Source organism: Rhamphochromis longiceps, linkage group LG22, assembly GCF_057381845.1.
Source record: "Rhamphochromis longiceps isolate RC_006_pf linkage group LG22, R_longiceps_female_GT1.1, whole genome shotgun sequence".
In the NCBI taxonomy this organism is placed as follows: Eukaryota; Metazoa; Chordata; class Actinopteri; order Cichliformes; family Cichlidae; genus Rhamphochromis; species Rhamphochromis longiceps.
In genome coordinates this window covers 35112571-35130473 of record NC_140577.1, presented here as the reverse complement: position 1 = coordinate 35130473, position 17903 = coordinate 35112571, and the positions used below count along the sequence as shown (strand labels likewise).

At 41.3% G+C, this 17903-nt stretch overlaps 1 protein-coding gene across 1 annotated transcript in view; it reads right to left on the bottom strand.

Moving 5' to 3' along the window:
• The window catches only part of scin (scinderin), a 39165-nt gene that overhangs the window by 7628 nt on the left and 13634 nt on the right, over positions 1 to 17903 (bottom strand). The window contains exons 7-12 of the mRNA XM_085396725.1: positions 17715 to 17803; positions 17347 to 17562; positions 14481 to 14602; positions 9914 to 10004; positions 9142 to 9312; positions 8887 to 9064 (exon numbers count right to left, since the gene is read on the bottom strand). Of these exons, the coding sequence (XP_085252851.1) occupies positions 8887 to 9064; positions 9142 to 9312; positions 9914 to 10004; positions 14481 to 14602; positions 17347 to 17562; positions 17715 to 17803 (867 nt within the window). The remainder of the gene's footprint in view (positions 1 to 8886; positions 9065 to 9141; positions 9313 to 9913; positions 10005 to 14480; positions 14603 to 17346; positions 17563 to 17714; positions 17804 to 17903) is intronic.

Genomic DNA, 17903 nt, shown 5'->3' with positions numbered 1-17903 from the left:
CAGACTACTTTAGACCCGGAAGTAGGATTCGTCGCGTCATCACTGAACAACCGGATTGCAGTCTATTTCTCATAATGACGACTCCCCTCAAACAAATGACCATAATTTCCTAACCGTAGGGGCTAGAGCGGTCATTCTTACACCGTTTTGTTCAGAAGAGATGGGGGAATCTTCAAGTGTTGACAATTTATCATTAAAATATGAATTTTTAGAGATATATGACATGGATGACTTGTTGACTTAGAAGCCACGAATTCCCCAATATGCAAATTTGAATGCCTCAGACCACATATATGATTGGCTGGCTGGGAAGCCGTGCAGGCCCTGATTTGTGGATTTGAATTCCTCAGCCCTCAGATATGATTGGCTGGCTTAGAAGCCATGAAGGCCCCAATATGCAAATTTGAATGCCTCAGGACACATATATGATTGGCTGGGAAGCCGTGCAGGCCCTGATTTGAAAATTTGAATGTCTCAGTCCTCACAGAGGATTGGCTGCCTGGGGACCTGGCAGAAATATATAGAAATACTATGATTAAGCATAAATACTACATTTAGTAGAAATACTATGTTTTAGCACAAATACTATAAAAAGCAGAAATACTATAATTTAGCATTAATACTATATTAAGCACAAATCCTATAAAAAGCAGAAATAGTATGATTAAGCATAAACACTACATTTAGTAGAAATACTATGTTTTAGCACAAATACTATAAAAAGCAGAAATACTATAATTTAGCAGAAATACTATATTAAGCACAAATCCTATAAAAAGCAGAAATAGTATGATTAAGCATAAACACTACATTTAGTAGAAATACTATGTTTGAGCAAAAATCCTATAAAAAGCAGAAATACTATATTAGGCACAAATCCTATAAAAAGCAGAAATAGTATGATTAAGCATAAATACTACATTTAGTAGAAATACTATGTTTTAGCACAAATAGTATAAAAAGCATAAATACTGTAATTTAGCAGAAATACTATATTAGGCACAAATTCTATGAAAAGCAGAAATAGTATGATTAAGCATAAATACTACATTTAGTAGAAATACTATGTTTTAGCACAAATCCTATAAAAAGCAGAAATACTGTACTATGATTTAGTAGAAAAACTATAAATAATCAGAAATACTATATTTGGCAGAAATACTATATTTTGCACAAATCTTATAAAATAGCAGAAATAGTATGATTTAGCACAATAGTAATAAGTTAAACAGAAAAATTGGAAAAGCAAAATGGACAGCTGAAAAAATGCTGAACATGCTGAGGGTCCCTCAAATATACTTGTTAAATGAAAAAATCAACAAAAAGATGCACAGGGAGAGAGAAGTAAGTTTCTAGGTCAGCCTGGGAGCTGCTGAATTTGAATCCACCAATCAGAGAGCCTGTGTACTTTTTCCCGCCAAAACAGGTGCATCTATTTACACACGCAGCACAGAGAGGCACAGGATTATTGCAGCCTATTTCTCATAATGACGACTCCCCTCAAACAAATGACCATAATTTCCTAACCGTAGGGGCTAGAGCGGTCATTCTTACACCGTTTTGTTCAGAAGAGATGGGGGAATCTTCCAGTGTTGACAATTTATCATTAAAATGTGAATTATTAAAGATATTTGACTTCTAATGCACCATAACTGAGTAGAGCGAAGCAAAAACTGGCTTGACTTGCCCTCAAACAACGCTTTCTAACTCGAAATCTATTTGGAGTATCGATATCATTCTTTCACCGTAAGAGACAGCAGGCTTTGGTGAACAGTCATGGAAATTTTCAGGTCTCTGTGGAAATCCAACAAAAAGTTATGACGAGAGAAAAAAGTGGTTCATTTCCAGGGTTTGAAATTTGAAGAAATCTGAGCGACGGACGAATTTCCTACCCTCAAACAAGTCCAACTCATTTCAGAACGGTAATACGTGAGAAAGAAATTCTTGAATTGTGAGCGTCACGAGTGTCTGAAGATATACCGGGACAAGCCTCATGTCTTAACTTTGCTTCGTTAAGGAGATATGACGATTCGAATATGCCTCTCATTACAGAAATGCAGCGGTGATTTTGAACAAACTCTCCATTGACTTTATATGGAGAGTTTTCCGACATTGTGTTGGTCTGAGGAGATTTGCGAAAGTTCTATGAATACCACAACAATGATAGTGACATTTTCGGAAACCCAGCAAAAATACCTATGTTTTGATGTATAATTTGTGGAAGTTGAGTGAAGATTGAGCAAGTAGCAAGAAGTTGTTTGGACATGAAGAGAAGAATGCAAAACCTTCAGTGGCACACTGGAAGCCAAGTGCATAGCAACCATAACAACGCATGTATTTTGTGAAAAATCACAATTTTGCAACTGAAAACTTTAAGAGGCATAAAGGTAAAACGGTAAAAGATTTGAAAAAGCTGAATCATACCTGAATAGCCCAATAATTTGAGAACATTTTAAAGTTTGAATGGTTGTTCTACGTGAAAATATGAGGAAGTAGTTAAGTTTCAGAAACAAGCAAATTTTAGCAGAATTGCAGAAGTTTCCCATTCATTTCAATGGGACAAATTAAGCTTAATATTTTAAAAAGTATAATAGTGAAAAATACCAAAAGACATAGCAGGAATTAGCAGAAATAGCAGAATATTTTAAAATTTGAACGGTGAAAATCGGCTGAAAATTGTGGAAGTAGTTAAGTGCCAAAAAGTGTACGGAAGTCCCAAGAGGAACTCAATAGTGTGGATGCTTAAAGCATCCACACAATAAAGTATAAAGAGAAACAGGAACTCAATAGTGTGGATGCTTAAAGCATCCACACAATAATAAAGGATAAAGAATAAAGAGAAACAGGATCTCAATAGTGTGGATGCTTAAAGCATCCACACAATAACTGTCATTAGGCACTTACAGAAACATCGGCAATAACGAAACCCTACGTAAGTCACAAAAACAGGTAAATCTCGCTGCTTTCGGAGGCACGAAGATTAAGTCCACAGGCACAGTTACTCTCAAGTGCAAGCTAGCTGGACAGTTACCTACAATTCCAAGTTGTAAAACACGATGTGCAATCCATCATCGGATTAAAGGACAGCGTGCGAATGAAACTGGTTAGTTTCAGCAAGGAAGTCTACCATGTTGACACAGATCAGGATGAGACACCTGCACAGAAAGTTTTTTACGAATACACAGACCTGTTCAAAGATGAAGTCGGTGGCTTACCTGTAACCTACTCAATGAAACTCACTCCAAACGTGCCACCTGTCGTCAACCCTCCAAGACGCGTTCCTGTTCCCATGCAGTAAAGGTTAAAGAGGAACTCCAAAGAATGCAGGCCGTGGGAGTAACTGAACCAGTGGAGGAACCCACAGAATGGGTATCCAACATGGTCGCAACACACAAAAAGAATACCGATGATGTTCATATGTGCATTGATCCAAGGGATCTGAACAAGGCACTAATGCAACCTCACCATCCCATCCGAACTGTGGAGGAAGTAGCTGCTCAGATGTCTGGAGCAACCATCTTCTCAGTTCTGGATGCAAAGAGCTCCTTCTGGCAAATCAAACTAGATCCTGCCTCATCTCTTCTCACTACATTTGCAACACCTTTTGGCAGATTCACATTCTTGAGAATGCCCTTTGGTATCAACACCGCCTCTCACACGAGTGTCCTCAGGCAGCCTCTGAATGCTAGACACTCGGAGACCTGTGTCTCTGAGTGGGAGACCAGAGATCACATTAACATGTGTATTAACAAACATGCCACGTTGGCCCAGTTTATTTTTCTTATCATTTTCTGTTGTTCAGTTCATTTGCTGTCATGGATAAAAAGTCTTTTTTCAGTCCATTAACACCAAAGCAGGTGGTGAGATTACAAACACAGAGAGGACATGACAAGATTGGAGTTGTAAGTAAGGTATGTGCTGAACCTCGCTCTTATGTCGTTGAGTCGGATGGAAAGGAAGACAGGCGCAACAGACAACATCTTCTGCCTGTGAGCGAGCCTCAACCGGAAAAGCTCGGATGAAACTGAACCCGATAAAGCACAACCCAACAAACATGAAACGATTCAAGTTCAACTCGCCCCACCACAACTTGGCACAAAATAGTCTGAACAAGTGATCAAGGACAGAAAAACGCAGGGTAAAATGAACACACCTAAAAAATGCCAAGTATGCTCTGATGACAACATACCGAACCAGATCTGGTAGAGTGTCTAAACCAAATAGTAAATACCTGGATTAAAAGCACACTGATGCTGTATTTCCTGTTTTGAAATGTGTTTTCTCTCATGTTATGTTGTTGCATATTTGTTGCATTTAAGACAATGATTAATGATTAATCATCCATGATTAAGACTGATTATTATAAGCAAACCTACAGTAACTAAACATCTGACACACTGAGCAGGAAAGTGCAGGAGGGACAGGTGAAGAGGCCGTGCTGCTAGAGAGCTAAGCTAAGCTAGGTGAATCCCTAAAGACGCAGTGAGTGAATACTGTGAATATAATTAGCGGGCGAATCAACAGAGAGTGTGCTTTGGAGAAAGCATGTGAAGATTACACTATGAAATTGGATGTTATCTATATTTTATCAGTTTTTTTTAAAATTCATTGTACATAGATAATCTACAAAAAACACCACTGTGCACTGTAACAGGAAGTTACAGTGCACAGTGAGAGCCAACACCAAGTGAGCAATGTGAAACATCATGTTGCTCAATATTTTGGAAACTGATTGGCCAGGTTTTAATGACTTGTGCTCACGACAGATGATGTGAGTCCTCGCCTGATGTTGACTCTGGGGAGGACGAGCTGGTGAAACGAGGGCTACTGGTAGATATCCTTGTCTCCAGAGTCTAAGGAAAACACGTCTTTTGACTTCATATGGGTTGTACCAATTTGTCACAGTTCCATCTGACTTGCTATAGGAACCCCCGGCACACTTCAGCGTCTCATGGACCAGGTGCTGCAGGCCCATGCTGTATGTAGCGTCAGCAGTGACTCTTTGGCGGTGCATTTGGCCACAGTGCTGGAGTCAATGAAACAGGTGGGGCTCGCAGCCAGTCTTAAGAAATGTGCGGCTGGATGGAGGGAGTTACAGTGTTTGGGGAGGCATCCCAAGACCAAAAAACAGCTAGTAAGGTTCCTGGGACTTGCTGGTTATTACTGCTGGTTCATGCCAGTCTTTGCAGAACTGACCGACTCTTGACCAGCTTCACCTGAAAGTGTGCCCCAGATCTGGTCCCCTGCAAGACACCTCTAACTTTACCCTCACCTTCATCCTAAAGCTTCGCGCTGAGGGCCGTTTTCTCCCAGCAGGTAAGACGGCTCCCCAGCCTAAGTGGGAGAGGGAGTGTATGTGGCAGTGGGGTGTGGTTTGTGGCTCAGCTGCAAGGGAGGAGTAGTCCAGTGAGTTCACAGGCAGGTGTGAGCAAGGAATGCGTTCATCTATTTAGTACGCTTGGACCAGAGCTGCAGGACTGAGCTAGTTGACTAAAGGAGTGTCTGTGGTGTTTTGAGTACACTGAGTACAAATCCCAGAATCAGAGAAACCCATTGTTACTGCCCATAATGTGTCCGGGTGGCTGTTTTTTGTTCCGCCTGTCTGTGTCTTTAAGAGTCTCTGCAGGTCCCTGATTGGAGAAGCTGACGGCTGCTGATTGGTCCCCTTATCATGGTAAATGGTAAATGGACTGATTCTTATATAGTGCTTTTCTATTCTCCCGGAGTTCTCAGAGCACTCTATACAACATGCCACATTCACACCCACTCATACAAGCACTTCTAAACACAAGTGCAAACTAATCTACACTCACACGCATTCACACTGAACGCATCGGAGGGCAACTTGGGGTTAGCATCTTGCCTAAGGATATTTGACACGTAGACTGGGGAAGCCAAGGATCGAACCACCGACCTTCCAATCAGTAGCTGATCTGCTCTACCACTTGAGCCACAGCCAGTCGTCCCGGGACAGCAACTGACAGCAGCGTCAGAGCCATCCTTGGCCTCCAGACCCTGTGTTACTCGTGTGTGTGTTCCTGAGGATTGCTGAGCTTCTGTATATAGTGTGTAGTTTAGAGTCACGTGTAAATAGTCACTGAAGCTGAAGGGTGAGCTGCCTTCTTATTTTCTGTCTCATTTTCTCCTGTTTATTCAGGTCGGGGTAGCATTTGTCTTTGGTTTGCTCTTTTTATCACGTAGGGTTTAGGTAGCACCTCCTTGACTGGTTTTGTTTGTTATTTTGGCCTTTGTTCACCCCGGAGTCACGCTGCAGTTTAGCCACAGTAAACCAGTTTCACATCTGAATCGGCTGTGGTATGGTTTTGGGGACCAGGGCGGGGTCACTCTTCTTTTAACATATGCTACGTTCCTGTACCCCTAGACAGTGGCGTAACGCCCATAAAACCATTTTATTCAACACTGGTTGTGTGATGTGGTTCTGTGTAGGATTTTGTATTGAATGAGTTTAAAATGTTTTTGGTTTTTTTGTCATTGAGAATTTGTCCAAAAATCAGGTTTCAAAGATAGTGGAAGGTCTTTGTCCCATTCGGGGATGAGTACAGATATTGAGTTTGTGACTGAAAGTAGTGAATATAATTTTGAGAGAATAGTACATTTTTCTTGTCTTGTCCAAATCTTTGAAACAAATTCGTATCTGACATGAGTTTATTATCTTAAAAGAGGTGTGTGATTCCTTCTTGCGCCCATGCTGTAAAGTAAAGAATTGCTCTGTTGACCTGAAAGTCTGAGTGGTGCCACTTTGGAGAAAACCTGCTGGATTCTATTTGGGAGTTTGTGATTTCAAGGGTTGTTCATCAGGCTGGTGAGGTGGAGAAGATGAATGGGTTTTTTAAGCAGCAGTGGCATTTAATTAAAGCTGTAATCAAGGGACGTTCTGAAAGTTTATCGTTACCGTCTGCTTGTTCTAATTCTATCCAAGAGTTTTGTGCTACCTTTGGGTAAATCCAACTGATAATATGCTGTATCTACATATGCTTTTTAATAATATTTTTGATTCCAATGAGCTCTATTCAGTCATGGTTGATTTCACTGGGAAACAGTTCATTCATGATGCTCTTTTTCATTCATGGTCCTTGCTTTTAACCAGTTCTTTTTGCTGGAAATGTTCAAATGTAGCGATGACGGGACGTGAGACCGTGAGACAGTGTAAGCAGTAGAATGACATGTTGTTAACAGTTTTCAGGATAATCTGGTGCATTTTGGGGATTCCTGAGAAAATCAAGGTGTCTCAGTCTCAGTGCTCTTGTTTGTATGCGGAGGACAGTTTTCTTCTCAGTTTACAGATTTGCCCTCTGAGCTATTATTGCTGACACAGATAATCTGAGCTTCCAGTTGCCCTTTGGGAGTTTTTAAAAACATGCAAATAGAAGATTAACTAGTTTAACTTTGGGAAACGCTGGATGACACCCTATCTTGTGGAGCCACGGCACATATTTCACATTAGAAAAATCACACGACACACCACCAGACAAAAATGTCACAAAAAGCATATTGATCCTTTTTCCCTGCGCACCAGGTATAGTGGAATTAACTCAGTTTGTCCCCAGTATAACTTTTTTGCTTTCTTCTGACCCCTACTCATACTGGGCCTTCATCTGGGTCAGAGTTTTCTCCAGGACCAGGTCAGACTGACTACCTTTTCTCTTCAAATATTTATCCATTGCTGTTAAACACTGTTCTCTCACTCACAGCATGATTATTATGAAATTCCTTCTTCTTCTTCTGTTTTACTGGCAGTTGGCAACCCATTTAATTAGAGCAGGTAGATGCACTGCCCTCTAGTGGAAGAGAATGTAATTGTTCTGCCCGTTACTCATGCTGATTGCTTGGAGTACTAATCAGGTGGAGCTAGATAATCTTACACAGCACACCTATGTGCTGCATCACAGTGCTCTGATCTAACAGCCCCGTGCTGCAATTTGGATTTCTCTGGCACTGAGAATCTCACATTCTCACAGTGTATTGTGTGATCTCAGCCTAAGAACAATCAAATAGCCGTTTTCAAGTTATAAGGCTTTGTTGTTAATTTTCAATCAATAAATCATGAAGTTAACCTTGAAGAGCTTGGTGGATGTAAGCCAGATTTAATGAATTGTTAACATTACCCCAATCTTCTACCACTCTAAACATTTTGAGCGATCATGTTTGTAGACAGAATGCCATGCACGCACGAACACACACAAACACTTCCAAATACAGTGGGGGTGGTACCCACAGCTGATGACCTGATCAAACTTACCAACAGCTGATGAACAAACTACGACTACTGTGAGATGGTAAACCAAACCAATAAGTTGGACACTAACTGGAAGGTTGGTTGTAAAAACATGACCTCCTGGGCAGAGGTGAAAAGTCCAAGTCCTCATGTTGCAAACTGAGACATGAGCGCTGGTAAAAATCTTCACTTTCTATCATATTTGTATTTGGTTTCTTTTGAATGGAGATTTTCCTTTTTGCAACAAGTGTTCAAAATAAAACTTTATGTCTGTCATGGTCCCTGTGTGTGCCCGGCCAGCCCTGCAAGACTACATGTGTTTTTGTTTTAGTTTAAATCTCTGTTCCCCTCCCTCCTGCTCCTGCATCACTCAGGCTCCTGCCTTTGACATACTCACCTGCCGCTAATCACTCACCTGTTGCTCATCACTGTTTCTGGACACTACTAAAAGCAGCAGCTCAGAGCCTCTCGTGGCTGGAATATTGAACACGTTAGTGAGAAACCCGGCTTAATAGATTCGACCCGCTGCTGCTAGCCTGACAACGTCTATACTGTGTGAAAACATGCAGACCTATGGGAGCTTGTGTCTGCGTGTGCGTATCATATGGATACAGACATTTGGTATATGTATGCCAAGTGTTGATCATGACCTGGTTCTTGTCCTTCAGTGATGCGTTTGCAGCTGCAGTTCAGCTCTTTGCTCATGTACTCAGCTCCCTTTTCCTCTTCCTCACTGGCCCCTTTGCCTATCCACAGAAAGCCCTGCCCATCAGGGGTCCTCAGAAAGAAGGCATCATTAGAGTTTAGGCTGGCGGCACTGGCATCAACCTAAAACAGACAAGAAGTTCAGCATCTTTGCATAAACACATCATTACTTTACTAACGACAGTCAGGAAATGGTTTACCTCAGCAATCCTGGTGATGGTGCCCAGGTTCCGTCTGACTTGGAAGAGTCGCGTAGGAGGTGGAGGAGGATGATCGCCCAGGCGGGATGTGCCGCTCTTATACACAATGAGGGGTTTAGATTTAAAAAGACTGAGCAGATGTGGGGGTTCTTTACCCTGAGGCACTCTGACCTGAAACCATATGAAGCAAACTGGTTTTTAACATACCAGTTAAAGAAAGTTGAAGACAATTATTTTTCACAGGACAATTTAAAGTGTTTCTGGTCGACTCGCCCGTTTTCTGTCTGTGTGTGTGTGCATGTGTAGGTCTGCTTATGTGCTTCAGGGGCGGAGCTTGCCTGGCTTCCTGCTCCTTTGGTATCACATCTGTGATCCATTGCTGATTATGGACCTGATTCCATTATGAATGATCTACACTCTAGTGTCAAAAGTATTTGCTCGTCTGCCATCACACGAATATCAAATTGAGTGATTTCTTAATCCAGAGGGTTTAATATGACCCAGCCAACAGTCTGGGAAGGCTTTCAACAAGCTTTCCACAAATGTGCATAAAAGAAGGGCCATTACGTTAGCTCCTGTCTGTATTGGGTTAGGGTCAGGTACATGGTATACACTCTTAGCATGTTTCAATGAATCACTGCACCAACTTCCTATTTTCTAGCAAAATATAAAGAAATGAGGAGTGGCTCAAGATTTTGCACAGTACTGTGCATTTAGAATAATTAACAAAGCAATCAGTGCTTCTCATATTTATTTGACACTGGTGTTGTACCTGAACCGCATTCCCTCCCAGTGAACGATCCAGCTCTACGGTCAGGAACGCTGAGGCAGTTAGCTCATCCACAGAGCAGCTGGCTCCCTGCCTGCAGGAGACAGTAATAGTAATCAATATTCAGTTAGTCAAGTTACAGTAAATCTAGAAAGTGAACCAATCTATATTCTTAAAATAAAAATGCATAAAATAACTTTGTCACCAGCTCATTGTTATGGATTTCCAGTGGGAACCTTTTTACTTTGGTTCACTCAGTCCATTCTCCCACTTTGATTTAGTAAAATGTGAAAAAATTGAAAATAATCAGAAAAAACTACCAAACAAATAGACAAACATTCATGTTCATGTAGCTGTGATTCACTGTGATTCACTGTATTAGGAGTCTTAGCTGTCCATAGGGTGTTCTGTGATGGGAGCTTCCTCAGCTCTATGAGAAAAACTTTCAATTACCCTCATTTTGTAATAAAGATTCTGTATTATGGATGATGCATTATCATCCACACTTAGGACTAGTCATTTGAATTTAAAATTTGAGCCCTGTTTAATCCAGAATTGAATTCAAAATCCTGCTCCTCACATACAAGGTCTTAAATAATTGTCATGGTTAGCAGGGCAAACCGTGTGGAATTATTAAAGGACCCAAGATGCAGGCACTACTGATGTGAAGGAGCTTTATTTATGGTGAGTGAACATACAACAAAGACGAGGGTGGCGAAAGCAGAACTGAGAAAACCTAAACTGGGAAAACAAGCAAAAACCAAACATGAAACGGAGAAACAGGGAGATGCAGAAAGACACCGGGAGCTAACGAGACAGGAGGCAAGTAAAACTGAACACGCTGACATCAGACACGAACCTTCAAAGTAAAACAGGAAACTCAAAACACACACGAAGACAGAGACTCAGAGACGCGGGCTCTACACAGAGACCTGACTACACTAGAGGGGGTACACAGGCAGGGCTGACACAGATCAGAGGGAGCACAGAATTAACACCAAACCAAATAACAAAGCCTAAAAACTAGAACTCAGGAAGTTCTACAAAACTAGGGAGCTAGAAATACTAGGACAGAAACCAAAACACAAACAGTCATAATTCATAATAAAATCAAAAGTAAAAGTACAAAAACCAAAAATAACTGAGTCACCGACCTGTGACAATAATCAGGCCCCATCTTATCTTAATGTATTAATTAATCAACAATATTCAACATATGGACACCACGGCGCCAGCTGCTCAGGCCCAAGGCTGGAGCCCACCAAAACAACTCCTTGATAACGACTGTGTGATGACTATTCTTCCCATCCCATGCAAGGCCACCTGGGTTGGCTGGCAGACTGTTTACTTAGCCTGATGGGGCGAAGGACACTGTCTCAGCTGAACTCTGGACACGCACACACACACACTTACACTGATAAGCACGCACTCATCCCCCTCCCTTTCCAAACGCCTTCGATGCTTGTTTCCTGCGGGGGAAGACAGACGGCGGGTCTGCGCGCCGCGCTGGAATGGTATAGGACGTATAGGACGTATAGGACGACTGCTGTGGTCCTTCGGATTACCCCCCACCCCCCTATCCACCCCTGTGGCTAGTCACGTGCTCTAATGTTGTGATGTGGACATTAATGTGCTCTCTGTGCAGAGGAGTTTTTTTTGTTTCCTGTTCTCATGCTGTCCTCCCATAGGTGCCCAGCGTGAGAAGAGGTCTCTTTTTTCCTCTTGTACTTTTTCCCATTGTTGTGTAATTTTTCAGTGTTTTCTCTGCAACGCTGACGATCTCCGACTGTATTCCCATGTGATGTCTTTGTTGTGTGTGTAAGTCGGGGGGTCCTATTCCTCTGCGGGGCAACCTGCATATGGCCAATAAAGCATTCATTCAATTCAATTCAATTCAATTCAATTCAATTCAATTCAATTCAATTCAATGACCTTGTAGTACCATATCACCCTATTAGAGCACTTCGCTCTCGCTGTGCAGGCCTACTTGTTGTTCCTAGAGTATTTAAAAGTAGAATGGGAGGCAGAGCCTTCAGTTTTCAGGCCCCTCTTCTGTGGAACCAGCTTCCAGTTTGGATTCAGGAGACAGACACTATCTCTACTTTCAAGATTAGGCTTCAAACTTTCCTTTTTGCTAAAGCATATAGTTAGGGCTGGACCAGGTGACCCTGAATCCTCCCTTAGCTATGCTGCAATAGACATAGGCTGCCGGGGGATTCCCATCATGCACTGGCTGTTTCTTCTTCTCTGACGTCTTATCATTCACTGTTTGTGTTTATACACTACTTTGCATTTGATCATTAGTTATTATTAATCTCTGTCTCTCTTCCACAGCATGTTTCTTGTCCTCTCTTCTTCCCCTCACCTCCAACCAATCACAGCAGATGGCCCCGCCCCTCCCTGAGCCTGGTTCTGCCGGAGGTTTCTTCCTGTTAAAAGGGAGTTTTTCCTTCCCACTGTCGCCAAAGTGCTTGCTCATAGGGGGTCATATGATTGTTGGGTTTTTCTCTGTATGTATTATTGTAGGGTCTACCTTTCAGTATAAAGCACCAGAAGGTGACTGTTGTTGGGTTTTGGCGCTGTATAAATAAAATTTAATTGAATACTAGGTTTTTGTAATTTTTTAAAAGTCTACTAACAATATTTACATAGATACCACTCTCCTTTTTAAGAAAAACAATAACAAAAACCTGTATTCTGATTAAAAAGACAGAAATCACATAGAGAATCTCATATTTCAAAATGTTACTGATGTAGCACTTGGTAAAGTGTAAAGCTAAAATATGTCCAAAACATTGCATAAATCTGTTGGTATTTGTGTTATTCAACTATATGTTTGGATTTTTGGTTGCTACATGTTTTTCCACCAGTAGGGGGCAGTCACGAAAAAAGAAAAACTATGTTCGAAAAAGGAAAAGAAGAAGAGTGTATTTTTGGGCTCTGTATGTGAAAGCCACGGTTCTGAAGTACCCAAATAAACTCGGTTCTGCTGTTTACACCAAGTTGTCCTGGAGTGGTGTAACACTGAGTATCAGACAAAGGTTTCTCAGAAGAACATTCTCCAAGCTTTGGAACCGCCGACATGGCTCCAATAGCTTGGAGAATGTTTTCTGATATGCAAAATAAAATGAACATTTTTTCCCCAAACATTCTCCACTTCTTTGACCTTCTGGATGAGGTTTCCTCACTTAACACTGAACGCTTGTCCTTTTGCAATATGCCAGCGTTGAGTTCTTTTTCCCACGTTGCCTTCCTGTATCACCATGAATCCTTTATTCATTATATTTTGATCCATCAGCCTGATCTGTTTTTCAAATCATTCTTGTAGTATTCTTCTTGTAGGCATAACTCAGGATGTCAATTAGTATGTCAACTTCCCTTAATTCTCCCGTTTCAGTTTTTTTTTGATACAGTAATCCCTTACTTGTAATTACCTTGTAAATCCCCTTTGTAATTCTGCAAACCTTCTAAAAGGTCCAGTCAGTGTACAAACTGTTGTGATACCCTTGTCTCACAATTTTTTATGCTCAATCTTCCAAGTATGGAAATCCCAAAAAGTTGATTCTGCTCACCTGGATGTAGCGTTTTCAATGGGAGAAATGTTTTGTCACTCATCCAGGTGACTTCTACAGTCTCAGCTGACTGCAGACTACAGGTGCAAGTTTCAGTCATTATGCAAATGTACTGTTTATATGGTTGGGGAACCTGCAATCACCTAAGACCAAAGAAGACACTTGAATGAGTGACTGAACGCTACGTCCAGATGAACAGATTCAACTTTAGGGCTCAGATTGGTATTTTAATGTCTCCCTCCAAAATATGCTCCCCCAGATTTTATTCCATTGATTGATTTCATTATCACTTTCCTGAAGATGTTTTATTCCCTTGGTCTAATAATGATGTTGGAATTCGATTTTGGATTCTTTGTCCTTTCATCTTGCTTGGTAATGAGAATAGCATACAGAGACTGTTCTCATTCCCGACGCGTAACATACCGCCACGTCCCGAGGCGCTCCATAGGAATGCGAAAGGTAACCTTCCACGTCCCTGTGATACATGCCGGATTGTGGATGGAATCCAATAGGATGATGCTCCCTAACCTAAACCACAACCTTAATCGTGTTAGATAGTGTTTTCCAATCACAATAAATGATTCAGTCCAAAAGGTTCTCATCTTTCCTCCTGTTTCCGAAAGCGTAACATACAGATGATTTGTCGATTTTGTAATATGTTACGTTTTGGGATGAGAACGTGTTGGCATACATATACAGTGAGCAGAGCATAATACGAAGTCTTGATCTGGTCAGTTAGTGGACGGGGCTGCTCAGTTTCAGCTGCTTCAGTGTTAAATACAGAGATAACAGTGAGACTCCACCCCCCTCATATTTTCTGAAAGCAGGGAAATAGCATGGTGTCAAAAGGGCCAGTGACCATGTGGAGTGTGCCCTAAAGGTCGACTAGTCCTGGGGGTGCACCACTTTTTACCAGCATCAGCAGTGACAGGACATTTGGTGGTGAGAATCAGAGCATGTGTATTGGATGCAAAGTAGCTCAGTTTCTGAACTCATACCAGGTGTAGATTATCTGCCCCTTCCTGTAAGTGTACAGGATGATGTAGCAGTCTCCACCGTAGAACTGACCATAGTTCTTAGGATCAACAGGGACCCTACCACTGCTCTCCACCCTCCAGATCTATAAAATGAGAAAAATAAGAATAGTTATTTCTCTAGTAACACCATAATAATTTTCAACAAAAACTGATTTGCTGTTGCAATAGGTCAACTCATCTTCCCTCAAAGCAGTGTTCCTAGTATCATGTGCCAACATGAATCATGTCACCTACAGCCAAATAGCTCCAGAATCAAAGCAAATTAATTTTACTTTATATAGCACTTTTAAAAACAACAACTGTTGACCAAAGTACTGTACAATAGAATAATCAGATAAAATTTAAAAAGAAAGTAAAATTAAGGATAAGAAAATAATAAAATAATGACAGACCTGACTGGCCTTAAAAGCCAAGGAGTAAAAATGGGCCTTTAGACGAGTTTTAAAAGTATCCAGTGTTGGAGAGGATCTGATATGTAAAGGCAGTTTAGTCCACAGTTTTAGAGCAGTCACAGCAAAAGTCCGATCTCCTCTGTGTTTTAATCTAGACCTAGGGACAACTAGAAGCTCCTGCGAGACCTCAAAGATCTCACTGGAGTGTACCAATTTAGAAGGTAAGACAAGTGCTGAGAAGCCATCTCAGTGATAAGAATAAGACCCATGCTATCAATACATACAGATTACCAGGCATCAGATACTCAGGTGGAATAATAAACTGGCTACACAAGGACATCAATGCCACCAATGTCAAGACATGAAAGCTCCTTATAGTACATGGAGGTCTCCACCTAAAGTTCACTGAGGCTCAAAGAGCAACAGCAGTTTCAGAGCCACAGTCTGAAGCACACCTATAGCCCCTCGTGCTTCTGTTTTCTTCTCTCCTTCTTTCTGATGATTGCCACCACTACCACAACTGCTGTCTTCTTCTCCGTGTTAACTAGTTGGCTGCCCAGCAGCTGCTTGTCAATTTTCAGTGTAATTTAATTTTATTTACAATACCGCTCAAAGGTTTTAGAAAACCCCAATTTTTCCAGTTATTTATTGCAATTCATGTCGTTCAAGTCCAGTGAATAGTTTGAAATGGTACAAAGGTAAGTGGTGAACTGCCAGAGGTTAAAATAAAAGGTAAGGTTGCCCAAAACTGAAAAAAAGTACATTTCAGAATTACATTAAAAGGTTTTTCAGGGAACACAACATGGGCCAACAGTTTAAATCTGTTCTGCAGCAAAGGAGTTTGATCAAGCTTTGAAAGCTGGTGCTGCTAATTCCTACAGATGTTCCAACTTCTCTGGATGACTTCCAACGCGCTCTGTCTGCATGAAAGCAGTGTTGGAGCACACTGTGGCATCATACCCTTGTGAGCATCAGTCGAACAGTACTGCAGAAAGTAGTGTGTTGCTACAAAAATAGCGAGAAAAAGGCAATTAACATTGGAAGAGAGACAGACCATCACTTATAAATGTAGGTCTGTCCTACAGAGAAACTGCAATGAAAGTCAAGGTGTCAGTGAGTCCAGTTTCCTTCACCATCAAAAGGCTCAGAAGCTGGAGCAAACTGCAGGTTTGACAGGATGAGTTGCAGCAAGAAAGCCATCCCTAAGATGGCAGAATAAGACAAAGAGGCTTGTCTGGGCCATGAAACACTGCGACTGGGCTACTGAAGACTGGAAGAAGGTATTATGGACTGATGAATCAAAGTTTGAAATCTTCGATTCATCACGCAGCATCTTTGTAGGCCGTCGAGTAGGTGAAAGGACGGGTCCACTTGGTCTATAAACTGATTCCATGATTTATTTGATTCCAATTGCTTATTGGTACTATGCTTTCATTTCAGAGTGCAATGAGACATTAAACTGCATAATTCTCAATAAAAATCTGGAAAAATGGGGGTGTTCTAAAACTTTCGACTGGTAGTGTAAGTCTCACCATTTGAACACTGTCTTATCCCCAATGTCATCAGTAGTCTTTAAGCACAAATGAACCAGGATTCTGATGCATGCTCAGGTACTTGATTTCACACACCTGTGGCCATGAAAGCTATTGGAACGCCTGAATTCAACGGTTTAGATGGACGAGTGAATATTTTTAGTAGTAAAGTGTGTATGTATCTTAGTGCCTTGAGGCAATTGTTGTTTGGTGCTATATGAATAAAACTGAATTGAACTGAATTTTTTTTACAGGTCCACAACACAGAAATGAAGATTTATTTTTTTTATTCTTTTATTTTTTGTGGGAAATTGTTACTGTGTCTCCACAGTATTCCTGGTAAAACAGGAAAAAACAAAAACGGTCGGATTAACCACGTTACCCCAAAGACGGTGAACTCTAAAGAGAAAATGATAAAGGTAACAAGTGAAGCACCAGCATAGTTTCACATGGACACTACTTTTAGAGTTCTAGGGAGCTTGGAAAGAAAGAGACAGGACTTCTTTCAGTTTCTTCTTCTTCTTCAGTTCTAAAACCAAATGGTGGAGAGTCTCAGGTATTTAAACCCTAGTGGGTGTTGTGCCTTAAGAGGGTTGTTGACCAACTATCGATCATGTGCATCATCACATGAGCCAAGGTTTGGAAAGGGTGTGGGTCATTATCAGCAGAGGTTTCGGGTGAAACCACTGTGAGACCTTGCCTCACCCTATCGGGATCAAATCACACAAGATGTGAGTGAGCGTTAAGACCACTTCAACAGGACAAGAGTCACCTGTACATCTGCACTTAAAGGTAAGGATCACTCTTTCTTTCTTTCTTTTCTTCAAGAAACTTTAAAAAGTCCAGATTACCACGACCTCGATGACTGAGAACATACACAGACATACAGTACAGTTCATTCACCTGTGTTTCTCCACTCCCATCATCCACCATGTTATACTGAGCTGCCATGTGGTGGGACTCATGAAGTTTTGAGGCATCAAACTCAACTTGCTGAATCTCGGCAACCTTCTCAGTGGTGAACACCTTCCCAAAACCCTCACTCTGATCTCTCTCCTTCCAGTCCAGGAAGAACTGCTTGAACATGGGAGTCTCTCCTCCTTCTGGAAGCACCTGAATCTGCAGGACCATCAGGAGGAACATCACTGGAACTATTTCCATTTCCAATACAGGATAGTTTTCCAATAGTCCTGTACTTTTACTTACAGGAAACTTTCAAAGAATAATGTGAAAATATGTCCAGTTTCCATGAAGTGAAACTGAAAGTAAACCTGTGTGTTTGCTGGGTAGCCCATCTGCTTGATGAAGTTCTCAGCTGTTTTCATGGCCTCTTTTCTTTCATTGGGATTAGCATTATGTCCTGCAGGAAAAAAATAGATGAAATCAATGCTGATATGAAACTGGGTAGCTTATTTCACTTATAACAAGCCATTCAAAGCAAGTCCCAGAATCTCTTAGCT